At 44.7% G+C, this 24,488-nt stretch overlaps 1 protein-coding gene across 1 annotated transcript in view; it reads right to left on the bottom strand.

Moving 5' to 3' along the window:
• The window catches only part of EFL1 (elongation factor like GTPase 1), a 669,975-nt gene that overhangs the window by 629,576 nt on the left and 15,911 nt on the right, over nt 1-24,488 (bottom strand). Inside the window, exons 2-4 of the mRNA XM_082255636.1 lie at nt 17,020-17,120; nt 8,235-8,302; nt 8,043-8,127 (exon numbers count right to left, since the gene is read on the bottom strand). Coding sequence (XP_082111762.1) covers nt 8,043-8,127; nt 8,235-8,302; nt 17,020-17,110 — 244 coding nt within the window. The 5' untranslated portion in view covers nt 17,111-17,120. The remainder of the gene's footprint in view (nt 1-8,042; nt 8,128-8,234; nt 8,303-17,019; nt 17,121-24,488) is intronic.

Here is a 24,488-nt window from a genome sequence, read left to right as displayed (position 1 = left end):
GATAAACACTCCTACACTTGCGCAGGGACTTGATACCAAAGACCAAGTGATTAAATTATTATATTACAGCAGCACATCATAAAGCATGAAAACTTGACAATCAAACAATAAATGTGATATTGACCGTGCTCACAGTGAACAATACAAAATGATATATTATAACATGTGTAAAGTGAAACACAGTGCTCAGCAATCCCAAATTGCTACGCACAACACAATTCCAAAAAGTGTTCAATCTCTTCCAGGATCTTTCAAGCCAAGAAATCCCCCGTGAACTCGTGGGTCCCTTCTCCACCGACATTCACATGCACAAGATACTCACCAAATCGTTACGACCCCCATTACAGGTAGTCAAACTCAGCAAAGTTAATACTCCAAAAGCCTCCAGGGAGAGCTTGTCAGTGCGGGTGCAGATACTCAGGGTATGGTATAAGTGAAAAGAGAAAAAATAGGCCTTTCATAGCGTATTTTATCCAAACGATTTATTAAAGTAAGTAAAAATGGATTTTTGTAAAATCTTACCGTAAAATCCTTTTCTCTTAAGCTCATTGACAGACGTAGTCCTCGTTGATTAATAACAACTCGGGTTATACTGCCCTCTACAGGAGTAGGACTAGACAGGAAAGAAAACATTCTGGCCACACCTTAGGGGCAGTCCCAGAGGGTATATCCTCTCTCTCTCTCTGCTACAGCAAATCAGTTATGTCACAAAGCAGTGTTTAGAGAATTTAACCCAACCCAACTCAAAAACAGAGGGGCGGGTACTACGTCTGTCAATGAGCTTAAGAGAAAAGGATTTTACGGTAAGATTTTACAAAAATCCATTTTTCTCTGTCGCTCATTGACAGACGTAGTCCTCGTTGATTAATAACAACTCGGGACGTCCCAAAGCAGTACCACAAATGAGGGGTGGGAAAATGGAAATCAAAATCCAATCTAGAAGGCCCAACCGGTGCCAACTAGAAGTTTTAAAGGCTCATCAATCACACGATGAGACTCAACTGAAATTCCAACGGAAAAAAATCCTCGAGGTAGACCACCGGTCTCCTCAAATTGCGGCCTGCAAAACCTTGCGGCCAAATGAGGCATCCGCCGATGCCATCACATCAACTTTATAAAATTTCGTAAAGGTATGTACCGACGACCAGGTGGCCGCCTTGCACACCTGGACCACTGACGCCTGATGGCGGTAGGCCCAGGAAGTACTGAGCGCTCGAGTGGAGTGCGCCTTAACAGGGAACGGAGGATTCCGACCCTTAATAGAATAAGCCTGTACCACCGTCTGTCTGATCCATTTAGAGATAGTCGGGGCAGATGCAGGCAACCCCTTTCTGGGGCCATCCGTGATCACAAAAAGTGAATCCGTCTTACGGAACGTTTCCGTAGCCTTCAGGTATACCCTGATTGCCCGAACCACATCCAAGGAATGCAACGCATATTCCCGAGGATGATTGGGCTGAGGACACAAGGAAGGTAGCGCAATATCTTCATTCAGATGAAATTCTGAAACCACCTTAGGAAGAAAGGATGGCTTCGGATGAAGAACTACCTTATCCTTATGAACCACTAGATATGGGGAATGGCATGATAATGCAGCCAGTTCTGACACCCTGCGTGCAGAAGTGATCGCCACCAAGAAGGCCACCTTCTGGGATAATGTAAGCAAAGGAATTTCCCTGATATTTTCAAAGGGAGGTTTCTGCAGAACCGACAAAACCAAATTAAGATCCCAGGGTGGTAAGGGCGCGCGGACTGGCGGAGCCAAGTGCCGCACCCCCTGGATGAAATTCCGCACCAAGGAATGAGTAGCCAAAGGCTTCTGAAAGAAGATTGCTAATGCTGAAACCTGACCCTTGATGGTGCTCAAGGATAGTTTCTGCTCAACCCCCTCTTGCAGAAAAGCCAAGATTCGGGTCACCGAATAGGTACGTGGGGGAAATCCCAAAGATTCACACCACGCAATACAAGTCTTCCATGTGCGATAATAGACTTTGCTGGAAGTCGCTTTCCTTGCTTTAATTAGAGTAGGAATAACTGAAGCTGACAACCCTCTGTCCTTCAGTACCTGGGTCTCAATGGCCAGGCCATTAAAACCAGCGACTGTAAAGCACGATGGAAGATCGGTCCTTGAGACCGCAGATACTCCCTGAGAGGAGGTCTCCAGGGAGCGTTCGCGACTAGCATGTCCAAGTCGGCCTGACCGGCCTGACGGGGCTAGCCTAGAATTTCCAGGATAACTGGAGTTCCCTCCATCTCTATCCTGCGGAGAAATCTCAGCAGCAACTTGAGAGGGGGGAAGACGTATAGTAGCTGATACTGCCTTTATAGGCCGTTCAGCGCCTCTGCTGCGTCCGCTAGCGGATCGCGGGCGCGCGTTACCAACCTCCGCGCCTTCCTGTTGAGCCGATATGCCAACAGATCCACCTCCGGGATGCTCTGATGAAGACACAGATGGTGAAATCCTTGGTGATCGACCTAAGTCATCACCCTGATATTGTCTGACTGGATCCGAACCAGGCTGCCCTAGAGCTGCTTGGTCCAGGCAATCCGACAAAGTCTGATCGCTCTCTGTTCCCAAACATTTATCAGAAACTTGATTCTTATCAGGAGTGATGATTTCTCCTGGTTGAGCATTAGAGACCGAAGTCACCAGACTAGAGGCTCCTTGGTCTGTTTGCTCAACCGGATCCGATTACTGTAGGGAACTGAGACTAATCTTTGGAAAAGGTAAAGAAAATGATCTGTTCAGGCAACGGGAACTACCGCTCCCTGTAGCATATAAATGTTGGAAGGGAAGAATCGCACCGGTAGCAGTGATCGATACTCGATCTTGTGTCCTGATCGTATGATCTCCTGAACCCCTTAGTCCAAGATTCCTGAAGGCTCTAGCTCTGACTGCCGGTGAAGACGTCCCCCCACCCTCAAGCCGGGTGGGGGCGCACCTTCAGGTTGTATTAGCCTTAACTTCAGGTTTGGCTGAGTCGGCCTTTTGTTTGCCCGACCAGCGCCTCTTGAACCCTCCTAGAGGGGCTTTGCCTTTCCCGCTCGCCCCAGCGGAGCGAACTAACCCTTTATGAGCAGCAAAGAAAGGTCCACGCTTGTTAAGAGGTCCTTTAGCTTTAGCAGCCTGCGGCAAAAAAGTGCTCTTGCCCCCAGTGACATCCTTAATGATCTCATCTAGGGTGGCCCCAAATAGGCGATTCCCCTGAAAGGGGAGATTCGCCAAGGCTTTTTTGGAACCTAGATCCGCCGACCAGCATTTTAACCACAGCACACGTCTGAGGATTACCGCTGACATCGATGCATGCCCTAACAAGGGGGTGGCATCCAGGGCTGCGTCACAGACGAACTGCAGTCCTTGTATGATTTGTTCCATCAAATCAGATGCTGCCTGGGGGATACCTTTACCCTTTAGGTCATGGCGTACCAATCTTGCCCACTCCGTTAATGTCTGTGAAACTAAACCAATGACAATCACTGGTCTAAAGGCTGACCCTATCAGGGAAAATATAGTGCGGGACTCCGCTTCCATCTTCCGATCCACCGGATCCTTAAAGGACGGAGCGTCCTCCAACGGGATAACAGTGGCTTTATTCAGTCTGGAAATAGGTGGATCCACCACTGGTGGTACCGTCCATTTCTTAATGAGGGATTCCTCAAACGGATAGCGTCTAGCAATGCGTTTGGAAACAGTAAAGGTACGTTTTGAATGATCCCATTCCTTTTTAATTTTATTGCCAAAACATTTGGGTAAGGGAAAAACCTTCGCCGTCTTGGTAGGTTTGCTAGTACCAAAGGGAATTTCCATCTCGGTTGCCTCTGCCGGTAAAACCTAAAGTCTTAAGGTTTCCCGGACCGCCACAACTAGTGCGTCCACCAATGCTTCTTCTTGTGCTATGGCGGAGGCAGGAACGTCCTCCTCACTGTCTGAGGGAACTTTACCTGAGACAACAGCCCCTGCAGAGGGACCTGCAGCTGCAATGACCATCTCAGAATCGGAATCTGAAGTATCAGATGAAATAGGGGTAGGCGGGGGTCGCTTTCTTGACCCCCGTCCCTGACAGGCCATCTCCACCCGGGATACCAAAGACTCCAAAACTGCTGTGAATGCATCAATACTCTGTGAACTGGAGGGTCCTGCTGCCACCTTGAGGGGATCAGGTGGGGGTACCTGTGTGGCAGGGTCCATGATTATTCCAGACACTTGCCGGAAAAAAATAATTTGCCAAAAAAAAATAAAACCTTTTTTTTTTTTTTCTTTAGACCCCCAGCGCCACAGCGCCCCTCAGTGTTACCTGCTTAGGGACCCCTACAAAGAGAGAGAGAGAGAGAGAGAGAGAGAGAGAGAGAGAGAGAGAGAGAGAGAGAGACCCCAAGGCTCACCACTTGATGCTCAGAAGTTTCAATACAACCTGTTCCAGCACTGTCTATTACAGACAGGAAGTCTTTGGCTGGCTTTCCCGGGTAAATGGAGGCGGCTCCGCCCCTTTGCACACCTTCCGGCGCCTCCCCCTAGCTCCTCGAGGTGTTTGGTCACCTCAAACATGGCCGCCCCCATGCTGGAGACACGAGGCTACGCCGGGTAAAAGAAGGCGGCTCCGCCCCTTTACACACTTTCCGGCGCCTCCCCATAGCTCCTCGAGGTGTTTGGTCACCTCAAACATGGCCGCCCCCATGCTGGAGACACGAGGCTACGCCAATATGGTGGCCTCGTGCGATCTGTAAAACAATAGCGGCGGCCTGTGTAGGATAGCGGCGGCTAGCAGCGGCCTGCGGGATGTCTATATTCGGCCTGGCGGCCTGCGGGAGTGTCTCGGCCCCACAACCTTCACCCTGAATGGTGATAAGCCTGGCCGGTGGTACAGGACGCTGGCGGGCCGCATGCGGTCTGTGGGCCATCGGGAGGCAGCCCTCTGTCCTTCTGGAAGTGACCGTTTGCTGGAGGAATGGCGATCTGGACTGCAGTGACTCAGGCATAGGCCTCGGCCTGTGTACACCTCTGACAGGTAGGATACCTCTTACTTCAATAGTAATGCCCCTTATAGCACTGCCACTGACTTCAGTCTGCCTTACAGTTTTACAATGACCTTAGATAGTCAGCTCCCAAACCAAGCCTGGTTTCTGTTCACAAAAAATCACACTCAAATTGGGGGATCTGTGACCTGTTATAGGATAGAGGGGAGACCCATCCTACCATTCCAGAGAGGGGCCCGCGTCCACCACAAACCCGACAGGGGGGGAGGGGGAACATTCTACTCACCATACCGGAACCAGGCGGGCGCCCACTCCTGACAGAACCCCTCTCCACCGGGGTGGGGAGGCTGTCGACCAATACGAACGCCGTGACTCTGTTGGTCATTGGCGTTCAGGCGAGACGTTTAACTCGCAGAGTCAGTCCCCGTCCAGTGGGACTATGTCGCGGCCAACCCAGCGCGGAGCTATGGCCTGCACGCGCTCGTAGGCTGAACTGGGGTGACCACTGGATCTCAACATCCAGCCCGTCGCCCAGTTACAGCTTGCTTGCTTGAAGATCTCCAGGAAACTGGAGAAAAAAGCTGTCTAAAAAAATCTTTCTAAGAAAAAAATCCTGCCAGGACCGAAGATCCTAGCAAGGCATCTAGGTCCTTACTCCTAACTAGACAGAAAAAAACTAATTTGCTGTAGCAGAGAGAGAGAGGATATACCCTCTGGGACTGCCCCTAAGGTGTGGCCAGAATGTTTTCTTTCCTGTCTAGTCCTACTCCTGTAGAGGGCAGTATAACCCGAGTTGTTATTAATCAACGAGGACTACGTCTGTCAATGAGCGACAGAGAAAATTACACTTACAATAAATGAAAGTTCTCAGGCATTTAAAATAGCAGGGGACACCGATTTGCGCTCCACCTGTGTCCTAAACAGCGGAAGTAAGTTATTGCGTCCTGGTCCCACCATACGCGTTTCATCAGTAAGTGCCTGACGTCATCAAGGGTCACCTGATCACGCACGTCACTTCAGCATTGCTTTTTTACACAACTACTCTATAATGATCCAATCAAATTCAATCCTTCTGAACCAATCGACATTGTAGCATACAAACTAGCTGTATGGACTTGCCATTTATGGCTCTAGTTATTATGCAATGTATTGGTTAAAATATATAAATTTTAATTTATATAAAATTAACCTATAAATAACCAAAGGCCTCTAGTGGTGAAATATGGTACTACACCCAAATAGTTACCACCTAGTTCTATAAAAGTAGCGGCAAATGGCAAACAACTGATTGATTATACCAAAGGCCAGATTACTGCCCTCTAGTAATTAGGTTGTGTATTAACGTGTCACCACAAAATACAAAACCATCCCATAGGTGTCATGGTCTTACCTTCTTGCTGTTCTCCTTCGTTTGACATGTGCTGGCGGCCATCTTGGTTTCTGGGTTTCTTGTAGCCTCCCACTCTGCGGCTCCTCCTTCCCACTGGGAGGAGCTGGATGCCTAGCTCATATATATAGGAGGTCTGTGGCTTGGTCCTCCTGTGTTCACATGCTTCTAAGACTGCTGCTGCTTCTGGTTCCTGATTCTGGCTTCGTCTGACTACCCTGCTGGTTCCTGATCCTGGCTTCGTCTGTCTACCCTGCTGGTTCCTGATCCCGGCTTCGTCTGACTACCCTCCTGGTTCCTGACCTCTGGCTTCGCAAGGACTCTGCCTCGGTTTCGCCATCCGTTTGGACTTTTGCTTTACAGCTTGATTTTCAATAAAGCCTTCTTATTTTCACTTATCTGTTGTTGTACGTTTGGTTCATGGTTCCGTGACAATAGGACCACCATCAGGGTGGTGGTCGAGTCCTATGCCATGGAGAATGCCATACTGGATGAGTTCATGAAAAAAACGTTGTCAGAATTATACAAGGAATTCTTCACTGTTTCTCCTCCCTCGGTATCCAGGTGCAGGGAACAGGTGGCGGAGATTCCAGACTTGGAAAGCGAGGACTGGGATGATATGTGGAGTTTCCCCTTCACCCATTTAGTATCGGCAAGGGAACAGTTAATTCACTTTAAATTCTTTCATGGGATATATTATACCCCAGCAAAATTATCCAAACTTTACCTGGGGACATCAGCAGAGTGTTGGCGCTGTTCATACTTTCCAGCCGATTTCCGTCATATCTTCTGGCATTGCCCGGTAGCTCAGGAGTTCTGGGCTGCCGTTGTGCACTGTATCATGGAGATTACCTCCGTACCAGTGCCTATGACAGTGGAAATTTGCCTACTTGGCCTAGTGGAAGGCCTGGCACCAACTAGGGCTCAGCGCAACTTGCTTAGCCTTCTTTTGTTCTATGCTCGCAAGGAGCTGATCCTCTATTGGAAAAAAACAATGACGCTCTCACTATCTTATTGTAAAGGACTCGTAGACAAAGTGTCTCCAATCTATGAAGGTACATATTTGAGCAGGGGCTGCCAAAAGAAGTTTGATAAGGTTTGGAAGATCTGGTTGGAGAGCCCTGCCTTTGTCACATAAGATAGGCCTAGTAATAGGTATTTGAGCGGAGACTGAAATTGTCTTTTTTCTTTATTTTATTTCCTTTCTCTAAGTATTGGGAATTTATTTAGACCTGATTATTACATAACAGACATTATTATCTCAGAATGCTGATAAGTGTTTCACTGTATGTATTATTGCTATTGTTATCCTTATCCCCCTCAGGGGGACGTACATCCGGGAAAGTGGAGTTGCCATCAGGGTGGTGAGCCTGCACAGGGGGAATGGGAGGGAGTTTTGGGACCTTGTTTCTATTGTTAATTCCGCCCTGTGTAGCGAGGTGTTTTGTAATGTGTTTTGCATAAAATAATAAAACAGAAATTGATAAAAAAAAAAAAAAAAAAAAAAAGTAAACCTGTGCTGAACTTGCCGCTGAGACCACTAAAAAAGCGGACGCGCGCCAGGTAAGAAAATACCAGGGTTATGGCAGCTATCTGCCATTTAACGTCAAAGTAGGGAAGTAAATACACGGTGGGCGGTCCGGAAGTGGTTAAAAGAAACTAGCAGACATTGTCTATTTACCAAAGTTGTACTGCAGGGAGATGGCACTGGATTTCATGGTGATTCCTCGTATCTGCTCATCTTCACGACTGTCCAAATAACGTAACTGCAATTCAATAAATACAACATGAAATAGGCAATGGACAACAGTCAGCCATTTGAATTCACCAACGATTATACAATGCACATAACCATCTTGGAAAAAGAAAATACCTTTCCAGCTAATCTGTTAGAGATGATCCCATTGCTAGATATGAGACAGTCTGCTAATGTAGTTTTCCCTGCAAGGTAAAAACCAAAGAGACAAAAGATAATAAATGTAGCAAAGTATACAGAATAACTACAGGTTAGAATATTTTCAAAAACCAGTGAATCACAAAAGCAACGCAATTGAAATTTTGAATTTGAAATTATGTTTAAACCTGATTCACACTGTATGCACCTTTAAAATCATGCGACTTCACTTGAAATCGCGCAATTTCAAAGCCGCATGTCAGTGCGACTTGGCTGTTGCACTTGAAATCAGCAAAAGTAGTGTATGAACTACTTTTTCAAATTAGTGCGGCACTGCAAAGTCGGCATCACACTGATTTGAACAGTTCCATTGCCAACAATAGGGTGCAACTTGTAATGCCATTTGACCTGTCAAATGGCATGACAAGTTGCACCGGTGTGAATGAGGACTTTATATTGAACACTAAATTTCACTCTTTAGCTTTAAAGTGATATTAAAGGGAAACTCCACTTTTGTGGGGGAAAAAATAGCAAATAAAGAAAAAATAATATAAAGTATACAATTGCGACACAAAACATATTGTAATTGAATGTTATTAAAAATGACCTTTCCTTTCAACCTGCAGTCGCTTTATTTTCTGAAAATGCAATGCAATATGGCTACATGAAGGTGTTCTGCACACAGAATGTGTACTGACCACACCCCAGAAACATTTCCTGCAAGTGTGATTGGCTCACCAATTTTCCCAGAAGTCTACACTAAGACACAAGTCAGATTTCAGGCACCCCCTGTAACAAAAATGTTATTTTTTGTGACATACTCCCAATAGGAACCCGTTTTAAGGGATGCAGGCCTAGCAGCTTTCCTCATTAGTGCTCTGCAGGTGCCACAGCTGATTGATAATTATGAAACCCATCCTATTAGATTAATTTTCCCACAGGGGCACAGAGAACCGCTGAGGGATTTCTTCAGAGTAACAAAAGGAAGGAATCTGCAACAAAGGTTGTTATAATCCTTGCAATGTACATAGATCACCCAAGTTACGCTTTAAAGTCTTCTTTTTTTTTTTTTTTGTTCTTTGTAAACAACAACAAAAACATATTATACTTACCTGCTCTGAGCACTGGTTTTCCACAGAGCAGCCCCAATCCTCCTCTTCTCGGGCCGCCTGCTGGCACTCCTAGGCCCCTCCCTCCTGTAGAGTACAGCTTGCTATGGGGGCACCCAGCCGAACCGCTACTCTGCGTGTCCATTTAGACACGGAGTCGTGGCTCAGACCTGCCCTTTCTCTCTCCCCTTATTGGCTTACTGACTTTGATTGACAGCAGCAGGAGCAAATAGAGCCCTCTGCTGTGTCTCAGCCAATGAGGAGAGAGAGTTTTAGACAGCCAAGACGCTCGTGCAACATTGCTGTATCGAGATGGGGCTCAGGTAAGTATTAGGGGGGCTGCTGCACCTGCTTACCCTTATAAATAGCTTTATTAAACATGAATTTACACTTACATGGCATCAGAAGAGAATGCACAAACAATGATTCCTGTTGAAAGATGTGGCCGTCTGCTCCGGTCCCAGCTGACGCCTAGTAAGGAGAAACGCATCGGGGGGAGCTGCCACGCCGTCACACCACGTGGTCCGCACTGCAGGCGGCCACGTCTTTCAACAGGAATCATTGTTTGTGCATTCTCTTCTGATGCCATGTAAGTGTAAATTCTCATTTAATAAAGCTATTCATAAGGGTAATGCACTATTGGCACTTTATTTTTCCTATCTTGGGGGAGTTATGCAAGAGACAGTCATCTTCATCCATATATGGGAGTGCGATACGCCCCAGTGAAGGGAAGGATACCTCACGTCTCACGAATTGGAACTGATCCTGTGCACTGTCTGTATATGGAATCCATGTACCAACATTGGTTCAAAGCCTACCCTCTATAATTTTCTGGTAAGAAGCCTGTATTATCACTTCGGTGACACCAGACACGCTTCTATTATCACGAGTGGAGTGTGTGATCACTACAGTATCCGATTCCCTATTGCTATTTGGTAAGAGGTTACTTCACTTGATTTTGTTTCACTGACTTGTTGATTCACATTTGCAAGATTTGAAGACAACACGTTCAATCTTTTATTTAAAGACTTTATATTATTTGTGCTTTGTCAAATACTTAGCACTACTTATATTATATATCTATTACTTTTTCACTTCTAGTGCTGCCGCATAATTATTTAGGTTAGCGCTCCTTTTTCTACACATAAGAGATCTATACTTACCTGTTCTCAGGCAACCCAGTCTGATCATGTGATCAGCTCCCAGAACCAGCTTCAGGGGAGAGAAGGGACAGCAGACAACGGATACCCCATAGTAAGCCCATGGGTGAATTCACCACATAGACATTGCAGCCCTTGTCGCTGCTCTCTCCTCTCTCGAAATGCTGCTCACATGCCCAGACCAAAGCACCCTTAGAATAGGCAAGTATGGACATATTTCCTCTATAGCAGGGGTCTCCAAACGTTTAAACAAAAGGACCGGTTTACGGTCCTTCAGACTTTTGGGGGGCTGGAGTACAAAATATCCCAGCGTCAGTGGGAGTAAACAATCCCACATCATTGGTGTCAGTGGGAGGAATTGTGTCCCATCATTGGTGTCTTTGGGCCCCATTGTTGGTGTGATTGGGAGGAATTGTGCCCCATTATTGGTGTCATTGGGAGGAATTGTGCCCCATCATTGGTGTTTTTGGTCCCCATTGTTGGCGTCATTGGGAGGAATTGAGCCCCATCATTGGGTGTCATTGGGCCCCATTGTTGGGGTCATTGGGAGGAATTGTGCCCCATTATTGGTTCAATGGGCCCCATTGTTGGGTGTCATGAATTGTGCCCCATCATTAGTTTCTTTGGGCCCCATTGTTGGTGTCATTGAGAGGAATTGTACCCCATCATTGGTGTCTTTTATGCCCATTATTGGTGTCATTGGGAGGAATTGTGCCCCATCATTGGTGTTTTTGGGCCCCATTGTTGGTGTCATTAGGAGGAATTGTGCCCTGTTATTGGTTCATCGGGCCCCATTGTTGGTGTCATGAATTGTGCCCCGTTATTGGTTCATCGGGCCCCATTGTTGGTGTCATGAATTGTGCCCCATCATTAGTTTCTTTTGGCCCTATTGTTGGTGTCATTGGGAGGAATTGTGCCCCATCATTGAGGTCATTGGACCCCATTGTTGGTTTCATTGGCAGGAATTGTGTCCTACATTGGTGTAAGTGAATATTACAGAACCCCAAGGGCCAGATAAAAGCAAGGAAAGGGTCTCATCTGGCCCCCGAGGCATAGTTTGGAGACTAATGCTCTATAGGCTTGTTTAGTACAGGGCTTAAAATGAGGGTGGGATGAAGTTTAAGATTAGATAGGTTTAGACAGGAGTTCCACTTTATTTTCCCTGAGCAAGCCACATCTATTCATATATTGCTCAAGAACATTGGAAAGTAATCTTCCTAATGTACTACATGATTTACGACTCCTGCTCTGCAAAAAAAAACCCCTATAAAATTACCCTATGTGGCATTGCTCTCCAAACTGTGGCCCTTTGCTTGGCTCTATCCGGCCCATGGGGCACTATTCCATTCACAACTGACACTAATGATGGGGCACCATTCCTCCCACTGACAGCAGTGGTGGGGCACTATACCTCCCACAGACACCAATGATGACGTGTTATTTCTATTCTGAATAAAACCAATGATGGGGTATTGTTTACTCCCACTGATGCTGGAGCATTTTCTACTCCCACTGACCAAAGTCTGACCCCTCTAAAGCCTAAAGGACAGTAAACTGGTCCTTTGTTTAGAAAGTTTGAAGAGCCCTGCCCTATAGCATTGTGCACCTGCACAAATATTGATTCAAATAATGCTACACTTTCTGACAGCAAAAAAAACACACTATAGGCAAAGCCTAGAAAGTACAGCTCTCTACACAGCCAAAACCAGATATGGAATCACTGAGATCACTCCATTAAAAAAAAAAAAAGGCTAAAATATCTGAAAGCATGCACAAAAGCCTACAAACACGGCCACCCTGGATTTCACTCTTTCTCCCCCAGGGCTTTGAAAAAAAGCTATATAATCTCCCTTTACCCCTCTACTCCTTCTCCCCCCATTTCCCCCCACCAGACTTGTATAAAGTACTCGAAATTTCTACTTGAGTAAAAGTACAAGTGCTCGATCAAAAAGTGACTTGAGTAGAAGTGGAAGTGCTCGCAGAAAAAGTTACTTAAGTAGATGTACTAAAGTATTCAATATTTTTTTTACTTAAGTATTGCAAGTAGTTTTTTCAAAAAATTTGCTACTTAAGTACTAAAAGTAAAAAGTACCAGTAGTTTTGAAAAAAAATTTCTACTCAAGTACTGAAAGTAGAAGTACAAGTACTGTGTTATGTAGTTATTAAAGAAAGAAGTCAAAAGCTTGAACATCATATTATTTCAAATGATTTATTCAAATGATTAACCTGTGTTTGTTAGTAGTTTCTTGATACACTTTAAGCGCTGTAGCACCATTTATTTGTTTGTTTCATATTTTCTTTTTATTGGAAAGATTTGGTATAGCAGCTTTTATTATACACAGCATTTATTTTCGTATGCGCTGATTTACAAATGACATTATACACATTTTTATGCAACCTGCCATCTACTGTTCTGGCAGTGGTAATTTTTTTAAAAGTAACGAGTAACTATGCAGCACAAAAAAAAAATACTTGAGTAGAAGTATCGAAATCATCGAAAAAATGTAGTGAAGTAAAAGTAGAAGTAGGAGAAAAAAATTCTACTCTAGGAAAGTACAGATACTGCATTTCGGTACTTAAGTACAGTACTTAAGTAGTTCTACTTCGTTACTATACATCTCTGCCCCCCACCCTATTCTACCACAATCCCAGTCCAGTTATTGACCATTCTCAAATCTCTGTATTCTGTGTTTAACCACTTTAAGACCGGAAGATTTTGCTGCTTAATGACCAGGGGGTTTTTTGCGATTTTTTACTGCGTGACTTTAACGGACAATTGCGCGGTCGTGCGACGCTGTATCTAAAACGAATTTCACGTCCTTTTTTTCCCCCTTTTTTGGTGGTATTTGATCACCTGTGCGATTTTTTGATCATGCGCTATAAACAAAAAAAGTGCGTAATTTTTGCAAAAATAGCAATATTTTTCACTTTTTTTTTTTATATGAAATTCCCCCCCAAAAAAATGAAAAAAATCAAAATTTTTTAAAATTTTCGGCCAAATTGTTTTACGCTACATATGTTTGGTAAAAAAAAAAAAAAAAAAACCGCAAAAAGCGTATTTTGATTGGTTTGCACAAAAGTTATCGCGTTTACTAACAAAGGGAAAGATTTTTGTCATTTTTGGTGTTTTTTTTTTAACGAGTAATGGCGGCGATCTGCAATTTTTTTTGCGGTACTGCGACATTACGGCGGACAGATCGGACCCTTGACTGACATTTTTGACACTTTTGGGGGGTACCAGTGACATTACTGCAGTAATCAGTGCTATATATATGCACTGTTACTGCAAAAATGACACTGGCAGGGAAGGGGTTAACTGTATTGGACAGGGAGGGGGTTAAGTGTGTCCTAGGGGCGTGTTTCTAACTGTAGTGGGACAGGTCTCCTAGTATAAAAACAAAGATCAACGGTTCTACATAGTAGAACCGTCTGATCTTCATTTTTACACAGGGGAGAATGACAGGCGGCTTGTTTACATAAGCCGCTCTGTCTTTCTCCCGCTGTACCGGCGATCGTAGTGTGACCGGCGGACATCGGGTCCGCCAGTCACACTCCCGCACTCCTCCGTGAACGAGCCGAGGCGGGCGCGCGCTCGCCCGCTATTGGCTCTAAAAGGAGTGACAGGCGAGCGAAGTAGACCTACGTCACTCTGCCTGGCCGGGGCCGACTGCCGCAGTAAATATACTGTGAGCAGTCGGCAAGTGGTTAAAGGCTGCTTAGCAAATGAACACCAATCGGCCATAAAAACATGACCACTGGCAGGTAAAGTTAATAACATTGATTATCTTGTTACAATGGCATCTGAATATTGGTGGAATATTTTAGGCAGCAAGTGAACAAATTGTCCATGAAGCTGATGTATAAAAACAGACCAAATGGGCAAGCGTAAGGATTTGAGCGACTTTATCCAAGGAAGGAAAACCGTCAACATCGTCATGACGGTCAAAACCGCACATGGGGAGTGAAGGCGCTCCGTGTAGTTTGAATAAAAGAGCTACTGCAACTCAAATTGCTAAAGTAGTTAATATTAGTTCCCATAGAATAGTGTCAGAACACACAGAGAGTTGCAGTTGTTGCATATGGGGCTGCATAGCCACAGACCAGTCAGGGGTGCCCATGCTGGCCTGTGGCCATAGCCAAAAGTGCCTATAATGGGCATGTGAGCATCAAAACTGGACCACAGAGTAACGGAAGAAGGTGACCTGGTCTGATGAATCATGATTTTTTTATATAGCCAGGAATGTGGGTGGGGAAAAGATGGCACCAGGATGCACCATGTGAAGAAGGTAAGCCAGCACAGGCAGTGATCTGCTACTGACGGCTTAGTGCCAGATATCACAGCAAACCTTTCAGAACTCTAGTGATGTCCATGCGTTGTTGGGTCAGTGCTGTTTTGGTGGCAAATGGGAGACGTATTCAATATTAGGTAGGTGGTCATAACGCTGTGGCTGATCGGTGTACAATTTTCCTATGTGAACGACAATCAACTGTATACAATGATATAATGTTGATCCCTACTGATGCATATCCTTCTGAAAAATGTTACCACATAATTGTATCATCTTTACAATGGCTTCAGGAAAAAATAAATTATTGAACAAGAGCATTGTAAAGAAATTACTTTAATTTCCAAATGGGCTTACCCCCAACATTGAGCTTGATTTGCAAGAGATGAGCCCGACACATTATAGACATAAACAGCTTAACCCAAATAAGGCTATATTGCCTAACAGGGCCAAGGACATGGCGAGGCATTCCACCATAAATCCTGAGAACTAAAAGGGATCAGCAGGTGATTAAAAGATAAGTATAGACAAAGTTTTATGGATCACAGGAGTGCACTGCGTTCTACACTCCCGTGACCAGTTTTCAGTCGGCAGCCGTCTAAAGTCCACTGTCGGCTGACATCACTTAGCCGGTCCAGGCTCGGGAAAGATCCTGACCATATGCTCAGGATCCACCCAGATGCCTGGACAGGCAGCTAAATCAGGCTCTGAGAGCCTGAGCCAGCCGCTCCCGCCCCAGTCCAGAACTCCAGTAAGCATGGGGAGGGGGCAGAGCAGAGAGCCAGTGACTGGCAGTCACCAGCTCTCTACAGCCTGAAGACCGGAGGGGGACCAATGCTGGATCCACCTAGGTGAGTATTTTTTTTTTTTTTTTTTTTAAGGCATCCTACACTTCTCATTTAACCTCACGATCAAAAGTCCACCATCAAAAACGTCAAAGAAAAGCTGGTCCAAGAGAAATGTGTGCTGCCACTGCTGACCGCCTTTCCATAGATGTCAACCATACCAATTTTTCTGTCTTCAGCACTTTCTCAGTTACTGACCCCACATAAACCATCCACTCTCTTCCACACTCACAAAAAATAGAGCTTCAAGAAAGAGTGACATTTTGATAGGAAATTAGGAAATTAATCATTATGATTAAGCACACAGTCAGTGTGTGAAACACGTCTACCTTGTCACGATTGTCATATTTGGATGTCCAGTCAATAAATCTGGATTTTGACTCAACCTGGAGTGCTGCCAATTCCTTTTCTTTTATCAAGCATTATTTTACTAATTAGAACACTATATATTATTGTACTGAGGATGACGTAATGCATAAGGATGTTTTTGGCAAAAGTCATTAAAAGATGAACTAACCCTTTAAGTAAATGCATATTATGAGTGATACTTTGTGAGAGTGCTACTGAGCTTTATACATGGTACATGTATACATATGGCACTTTTCCACTGCAAGTACCGGCTCGGCTCTACTCGTCCCTGCTTGGCCCGGTTTGCTTTTTCACTGCTGGTACCGCATGGTACGGTGTTGGAACGGTTCGGTACGGTTTGCTTTTCCACTAAAGTAGTACTAAAGTTAAGTGGGTGGGATAACAATGATTCTCTGACCAATCAGTGGCTAGTAGTGACTGCATGCAAAGGATTGTGGGATATGGTACCGGGTATGGTACCTCTTGGAACCACAATCGAGGTGGTACTGTTTTTGAGAGCCGTACCGTTCGGTTCCATGCAGTGGAAAAGCGCTGCCGTACTGTATCGTAGCGAACCGTTCCTACACCATACCATGCAGTACCAGCAGTGGAAAAGCACAAAAGCGAGCCGAACCGTTCGGTTCCATGCAGTGGAAAAGCGCCAATAGTTCTCAGGGAAGACAGAAATAAGAACCTCAATGCTGCAATCACTTGTCATTAGAAAAATACAGGGAAACCATTATTGGCCTCCTTCTGAAAAATGATATGAGAAATTGAGACTTTAATCACCCAAGGGTCTGATTATTCCTTTCTGATCCTACTTGCATATGAACATATTCATGCTTTCATTCTTAGAGAAAGGCCAACTGATCAATACCAAAAAAAGACTAGCCCTAGATTGTAGGGAATAGGTTGGTCAAAGTCTTAACTTATTTCTACAAAAGATTTCAAATTGCAAGCATAACTGGTGAGAAAGCCAATAATGTAGCTTTTGCCATAGCCAAGAAACTACTTACCATGATCAACATGGGCCAATATACAGATATTCCGAATGTTGTGAGCCTTCTTCTGTAGTGCAATTATTTTTTCCAAGCTTACAAGCCCCATTGTGCCAGACCTGAAAACAAGAGCACATAAACAGCTTAATTATTATTATATGAACGCTGATAAGGTCTGAGTCAGCTTTAATCTGTGTCAATTTTTATTTGCATAAAACAGGTTTTGCATTGCTATACAAGTCTAGGGGAATGCAAAAGACACTCAAAGAAGGTCAAATGTGCCTGTAAATGAATTGTGAATGATTTCAGAAGCATCTCAAACTGATGTCAAACATCAACACAAGCTCTCATTCACATCTCAACTAACAAAAAAGTCACACTGTCCGTGCTACGTGCCAGCTAAAAGAAAGACCCCCCAGCAGTGTGACAAAAAAATGTTGCAAATGATGATTGAGGAGTATCTGAATATAGTCCCAAGTCTTAGGTAAAAACTGATGCAAAGTCTTCGCAGCTGGCCCTGATTACACCATGCACACAAAAAATGCACTGGATCTGAGCAAAAGACAAACACCACTTTGCACAGTTAAACTTTTAATGATCAAAGTATTAAAAGAAAAGAATGGGAATACAGAAAAATAAAAATCCTACTCACCTAGATGGCCGCAGCACCAATCCCATCTGCAGCTGTTCCCGCCTCTACCCCGAGATCTGAGCGATCAAACAACGCTGATCAGACACCACTGATCACTCAGTTCTCTCCTCTGCTCTGAGCAGAGAGCGGTGACTATCAGTCACCGCTCTCTGCTCTCCCCTCCTGCGCTCAGTGGAGCACCAGGCTGTGGAGGGAGCGGGAGCGGAAGCAGCTAGCTCAGGCTCCTAGCAGTGTGCTGAGAGGCTGAGCCAGCTGCCAGTCTAAGCATATGGTTGGATCCCAACTCTAAAGTCAGGATCTTTCCCAAGCCTGGACTGGCTGAGTGATATCAGCTGAAAATGGGTCACAGGAATGCAGAACAAACTGCACTACGCTGATCAATAGTACAGCCAAAAAGAGTTTGGGGTATAATTCTCCTTTAAGCACAGCAATAGCCATCTCTGATGTGCAGCGGAACCCAGTGTGAAGCTGAATTGTTTGCCTCCTTTCAGCCCCTTTCACCTGACTGGACCTTCCATTCACCCCTATGGACCGGGGGGGGGGGGGGGGTAAGCAGACTTCCCTCCAATCCGATCTGGTTTGCTAAATAAAATAAAAAAATGGTAGGGGACCTGCCCCCCCCCCCCCGTCTTTCTAGCAGGATTGGATCGCAGAGAGCAGTCTGTGTAAAAGGACAGGTGGAGTACATTTACACCGAGCCACCCAAAGAGTAGACGCGGACCTGTCATCTGCCTGATCTGCTCTGATCAGTGGACAGAACCCCTGCTGATCTACCGAGTCTGCCCATGTGAAAGGGGCTTTTAGCTCGTCATCCTGCTGTGAAAGATTCAGACTTTATGCTGAGTAACCACTGGACATCACTGGCCACGATATGAGCGGTTCTACAACTTCAGCAAGACGGGGCTGCATTCAAGGCGGTTTTAGTTTATGAAATATGCAAGTGCAACCATTGTTGATCTGAATACTAGTACCTTGGTGTCCTAACTGTCAGTTCAAATTCTATTTCGTGTTGCATGTTAAAACATGTGCAACAGGCATACTAAAGATGCCAACATTACAAAAAAAACACAAATGGGAAAAAGGGCCTGTACTATAGCAGAGCCATAAAACCAATCTCGAATGATTAAAAAAAAACATGTCTATTTATTTGAACAATCCAAGGCATACAGTGGACAAGGTCCATCCAATGAACGGCATGGCTGACCCAATTGTGTTACCTGGAGGTAGATGCCGCATGAGTAATCAGCGCAGATGAGAGTGGGGCGCCTGGGAATGACTGTCGCTCCACGAGGGAAGCCGCGTCCGTCACCCAAAAGGGATGTCACAAACTGGCAGAAGGGGTTGGTGCTGGGCCTTGAACTGTGGGCAGCGCTGGAATTGGTAGGTGATCCCAGGCACACTGAAGCCAAAGGAGCGTAGGACAGAACACAAGCCAGCAGCTACAGACTACATGTTTCAGGGCATGGCCTCTTCTTCAGATCATAAAGTGCTCTGCTGGTGCTGGTTTGATGGCTCTGCTATGATACAGCGCTTTTGTTTCCATTTGTATTCCTTTTTTTTTATCTCACCGGTTTATGAGTTCGGAATAGCAGTGGCCTATGCAGGCGCACCCTCCCCAGCTAGGTGGTGGTATATGCGCCTGGACACTTAAGTTTTCAACATCACAATGACTGCTTTACTTGGACTTCGCTGCCAGAACAAAGGCACAAACCAAACTTTATCTACAAACACCTTCCTGAAATTACAACTAATACAGAGGACCTGGGAGAAATAAAATGTAGAACTAAACACTATAGAGACTCTAAATTAGCATTTCCCAAATGTGTTCTTGAGTCCTTCTGCTTTGGATATCTACAGAGGTTCAAATCAAATTGCTGAATGACTGATCATGCCATCTGTGCATATGTCAGGGCACCAGCAAAACAAGCACTGCTGCTTTGACTTGGGGACTGGTTTGGGAAACACTGCTACAAAAATGAATTAGGTCCCTTATGGGGGAAAAAAAAAAAAAAAAAAAGGTAATGTGCAATCTCCTGTCAACAAAGGCAACGGAAACCAGTGCTTAGAAATGCTGCCCAACTTTGCATACTGTTCCTCTGTGTACCTCGCAGTGGCATAGGAGTGTAACAGATGACAGACATTTTTTTTAGCTTTGGAGGGAATGGGGAAGAGGTAGAACCTCTTCTGGACTTTTGCTACTACAGCAATGCCAGTGCTCTTACAGTAAAATCCAAAATGTGAGACCGCACTCAGGCTGTTTTGTTGAAATCAAAAATTTTCTTTATTCCTCAAATAAAATAGACAGACAGTGTACAGGCAGACATGTCAGGTTGACGCGTTTCACGATATTGCTAGTCGCTTACTCATAACCATCTGATGAGTGGTTATGAGTAAGCGACTAGCAATGTCGTGAAACGCGTCAACCTGACATGTCTGCCTGTACACTGTCTGTCTATTTTATTTGAGGAATAAAGAAAATTTTTGATTTCAACAAAACAACAGCCTGAGTGCGGTCTCACATTTTGGATTTTCCTATGCTTCTGGATGACGGATCCGACCTGCACCAGGTCTGAAACACACACCTGAGCGGCTTTACCCTTCTATCTCCCAGTGCTCTTACAGTTCCAAGGCTAGTTACTACAGTGGTTGACTATCTGTATAAAATGCTTGGCTTATGGGTCAGTTGATATGGGTATTGATGACCACTAAGCAATGTACCAGATAACAATTTCAAGCCTTTCCTATTACCAGTGTTGGGGTAGTTACTCAAAAAATGTAACCAGTTACTAGTTACTTCTGTAAATTGTAACAAGATTACTTTACTAGTTACTGCATTTGAAAAGTAACTTCCCTACTTATTACTTTACTTTCCTCTTTCTTATTGACCGTGTAGAACATGGGTGTCCAACCTTTTGGCTTCCCTGGGCCACATTGAGTGTACAGAAATTTTCTTGGGCCGCATAAAAAAATATATACTATTAGTTAAAGTATATAAGTAATAAAACGCAGCCGCACCCTTCCCGTGCTGCCGCGCCCCCCCAGCACTAATTTTACACAACTAGTGGATGATCCCCTCCGAGGCTGCCACTGTGGCCCTGCCCCCGACTCGACTTCATTCCTCCCCAGCAAAAAAAATAATTGTCAGGAGGCAGTGGGCCGCATTGCCTGCGTTTCCGGGCCGCATGCGGCCCCCGGGCCGCAGGTTGAACATGCCTGGTGTAGAAGAAGATACAGGACACTCTTTCTGCATAGAATTTACTGTATAAACGCAGGCTTTGGGAAACATGAGAACAAAACCTGAAAAAACAGAATAAAACAAAGTGCAACAAAAAGTCATAAACTTCATCCCTCTCTATTCTTCGAAATAACGATTGTATCGCACGGCTTGGGTAACGCAGGAAAGCGCGTTCCTATAGCCTAGTAAAGTAGTGTAGTTACCTCCTATAGCCTAGTAAAGTAGTGTAGTTACAAATATTAGTATTGTAACTAGTTACATTACTTCGTTACCAAAAAAAGTAATGTAGTTACTGTAATCAGTTACTTTATAACTAGTTACCCCCAAGACTGCCTATTACACAGTCAACTCAGAGTTATTAGGATTTTATTCCCTCTAAGGTACTGATGTACAGTGCAGCATTCTCTCTTTAGCTTCATATGTAGTGTCAGGTCACTTCTAGCACCTGGAAGGCAGCACAGAATATTGAGCCTTGTTACTAAAGGCAAACTTATCCTTTAATTAGGCTGAATATCACCATGTTATGGCTCTCTCCATGGTGGTCGCTTGAGAAGTCCCCATAGAGGTCTTTGGATCACCCCAGGTCTTCAACCACATCCTCCTCTGATGTCACATTATGGGGAGTTAAATAATTGCATTCACCATACAGGTTTAGGAGGGTGGACCCTTTTTATATTTCACTTTAACGGAGTACACCACAAGCCCCCTGTCTTATCCCATCGGAAGATTTTTTTAGAACCCTAGTGCAGGGTTGGTACAAGCTTGGCACAATGAAAGTATGTATCTCCGAAACCTGACAGGCCTCTGTGGAAGCCGTGAATCACTGTAGAATCCCCCAAAACAACTACAGCGATGGCCGCAATCTCCAAGCGGTTGCTCGCCATTCAGTGAACAGCTTGCATGTTTTTCTGTGAATGGAAAGCATCCTCTGACTGTTCAATGTGGAAAGGTGGGGTGGTGACATCACAATCTCCACCTCATCCAATCAGAAAATGCTTTGCATACATTAAGGCATTCTCTGAATGCCAGCCGTGCCAGGCATGAGAGTCCCTGTTGTTACTATTCAGTACTGCAGCCGCTTGGCACAGCAGCCGGAAGATCGCAGCTATCACTGTAGTAACTTGGAATACTACAACGAGTTAGAGCTTCCACACAGGAGAATCAGGTATTACCGTATATATAAATACTTACATTGTGCCAAGTTGACTCAATGCAAGTATGCAAAAAATATCAACCCTGGAGTTCAGCTTTGAAGTGAAATTAAAAGGCACAATTTAAAAAAAAAAAAAATATACCTTACCTGCTTTATGCAATGGTTCTACACAGAGCAGCCCTCTGGCCCTTCTCGGGGTCCCCCGTCCTCCCCTTCTTGAGTCCCCCCCAGTAGCGCTCCTAGCCCCTTCTTACTGTTGAGTGCTCCCAGAGCTCCCAAGCTGTTGCGCTGCATGTCCATTCAGACACAAAGCCGTGGCTCAGCTCCGCCCCTCTCTCCTCATTGGCTCACTGGCTGTAATGCACAGCAGCGGGAGCCAAGGACTCCTGCTGCTGTCTCAGCCAATGAAGAGGGAAAGGCCCCGGAGAGCTGAGGCACTGGATCGCGATGGAGCTCCAGTAAGTATTGGGGGGGGGGGGGAGCTGCTTACACAGAATACATGAAGGTAAAAAGAAAAAAAAAAAAAACCTTTACAACCACTTTAAAATACATGACTTTCAGAAAAACATTGTTCTTATTTTAAATAACCAGTTTCAACCTCTGGGAAATTCTGATAAACATGAACAGCTTCTGTGGCCAACACTGTACATTCATCTCCAGGGCCCTTACTACTAAGTCTACAAGCCTCTGCTTCATACAACACTGCAAAGACCCCAGCAAATCCCCTCATGACTAATTTACACACTCTGACAATAAAATACATTTATTTGCATTTTAATTATTCATCTCTAAAATGTATAAACAGATGGTCAGAAATTAAAACAGTAAATATTCTAAAAAGCAGAATTTTTTTTTCCTTTTAAAATAAAGCAGATCAATGTTGACAGTCGGGGACTTTTCCGGTGCCAACAAACCAGGACAAATCAAATCCTTGGTCACCCACCAACCACAGACCGCAGGTATAGTAAACTATAAGAAAAGCTTTGTAAATGACATTAGAGGGAAGTGTCAGGATAGAAATATGGAAGCGATCGATGCGGACGGGGGGGGGGGGGGGGGATTTACTAAAGCTGGACTGTGCAAAATCGAGTGCAGTTCTACTTAGAAACCAATCAGCTTCCAGGTTTTATTGTCAAAGCTTAACTGAACAAGCTGAAGTTAAAAGCTAATTGGCCACCATGCACAGCTGCACCAGATTCTTTGTGCACCAGTTTTAGTAAATCTCCCCCTTAGGGTCCTTTCACACGGTCAGCTACGTTTTTTGTTCCGCTCAGTGACTTTTTTTTTTTAACACACACGGATGACACTTTTGTAGGGTCCGTTCGGTATGTCCGTTTTTAATCCATCCATTTGCGGATGAAAAATGGACATAATATAGGTCTATGGAATTGCGGACATTAGCGGATAACACCGCTGACATCCATTTTTGCGTCCGTTCCATTTTTTTTAAACGGAAGAAAAACAGGGTTCTCTTCCGTCTCAAAAAAACAGAACGGAATGGACACAAAACAGATGGCAGCGGATGGTCATCCGCTAACATCTGCCATCCCATAGACATACATTATGTCGGTTTTTCATCCGCAAACGGATGGGAGGAAAAACGGACCGCCCGTGTGAAAGGACCCTTAGTCCTTTACATGGAAGCAGAAGAGAGACAGTCAGCCATACGTAAGCTACAATCAGAGATCAAACTAGAGCTTACACATGGCTTTTTTTTGCAAACTCCAGGCAGGCAAACAGAGTTTCTTTTCTAAACAAGTAGATAAAGCCAGCCATAGCAATTTTCTTTCCTGCGATCACAGGTTTCAGGAAAGAAAAATCCCCCCCCCCCCCCCCCAGGAGAAAAAATAGCCCCTAGCAATAAACCAATAAATGACAATATTGCTGCGCTAACGCTCACAATAAATTAAAGCATGAATTGATCTAAAAACGGAAAGCAGCCACACAAATCTGGATTATTATACAGATCCACATAGAGATATTGTTAATAATGTGGCGCTACTCCTATATGTAATGTCCCAAAATTACTAGACAAAGCAGTCCTTTAGTGTCCACTTCAAACAGAAAAAGGTGGAAAACTTTAGACCTGGAGAACCGCTACCAAACACACGGATCACACCGCCTCTTACCAAATGAAGATGACCTCCATTACAGAGATCCGATATGGCCAAATGTATAAAAGCAGAGAGCCATCCTCCTTCCAATATTGCAGGGCTCACAGATTCCACCGTGTACAAAATACATAAAATAGAGAGCAGGACACTTTCATAGCGCAGACTGCATGTAACTTTTAATAGCACACCAGATTAAGAACACTTACAAAATGAATGAATAAAACAAGCATCTTAGCTGTTAGTCGGTGTTCCCCTCCGTGTGCCGTGCTGTGTCCCGAAAACCGCCAAAAAGATGGCCGCTGCATCTCCTCCATACCGGCGTGCGTCACCGTG

The sequence above is a fragment of the Pelophylax lessonae genome, assembly GCF_965119305.1.
Source record: "Pelophylax lessonae genome assembly, chromosome: 4".
Taxonomy (NCBI): Eukaryota; Metazoa; Chordata; class Amphibia; order Anura; family Ranidae; genus Pelophylax; species Pelophylax lessonae.
This window is presented reverse-complemented; position numbering and strand designations above follow the sequence as displayed.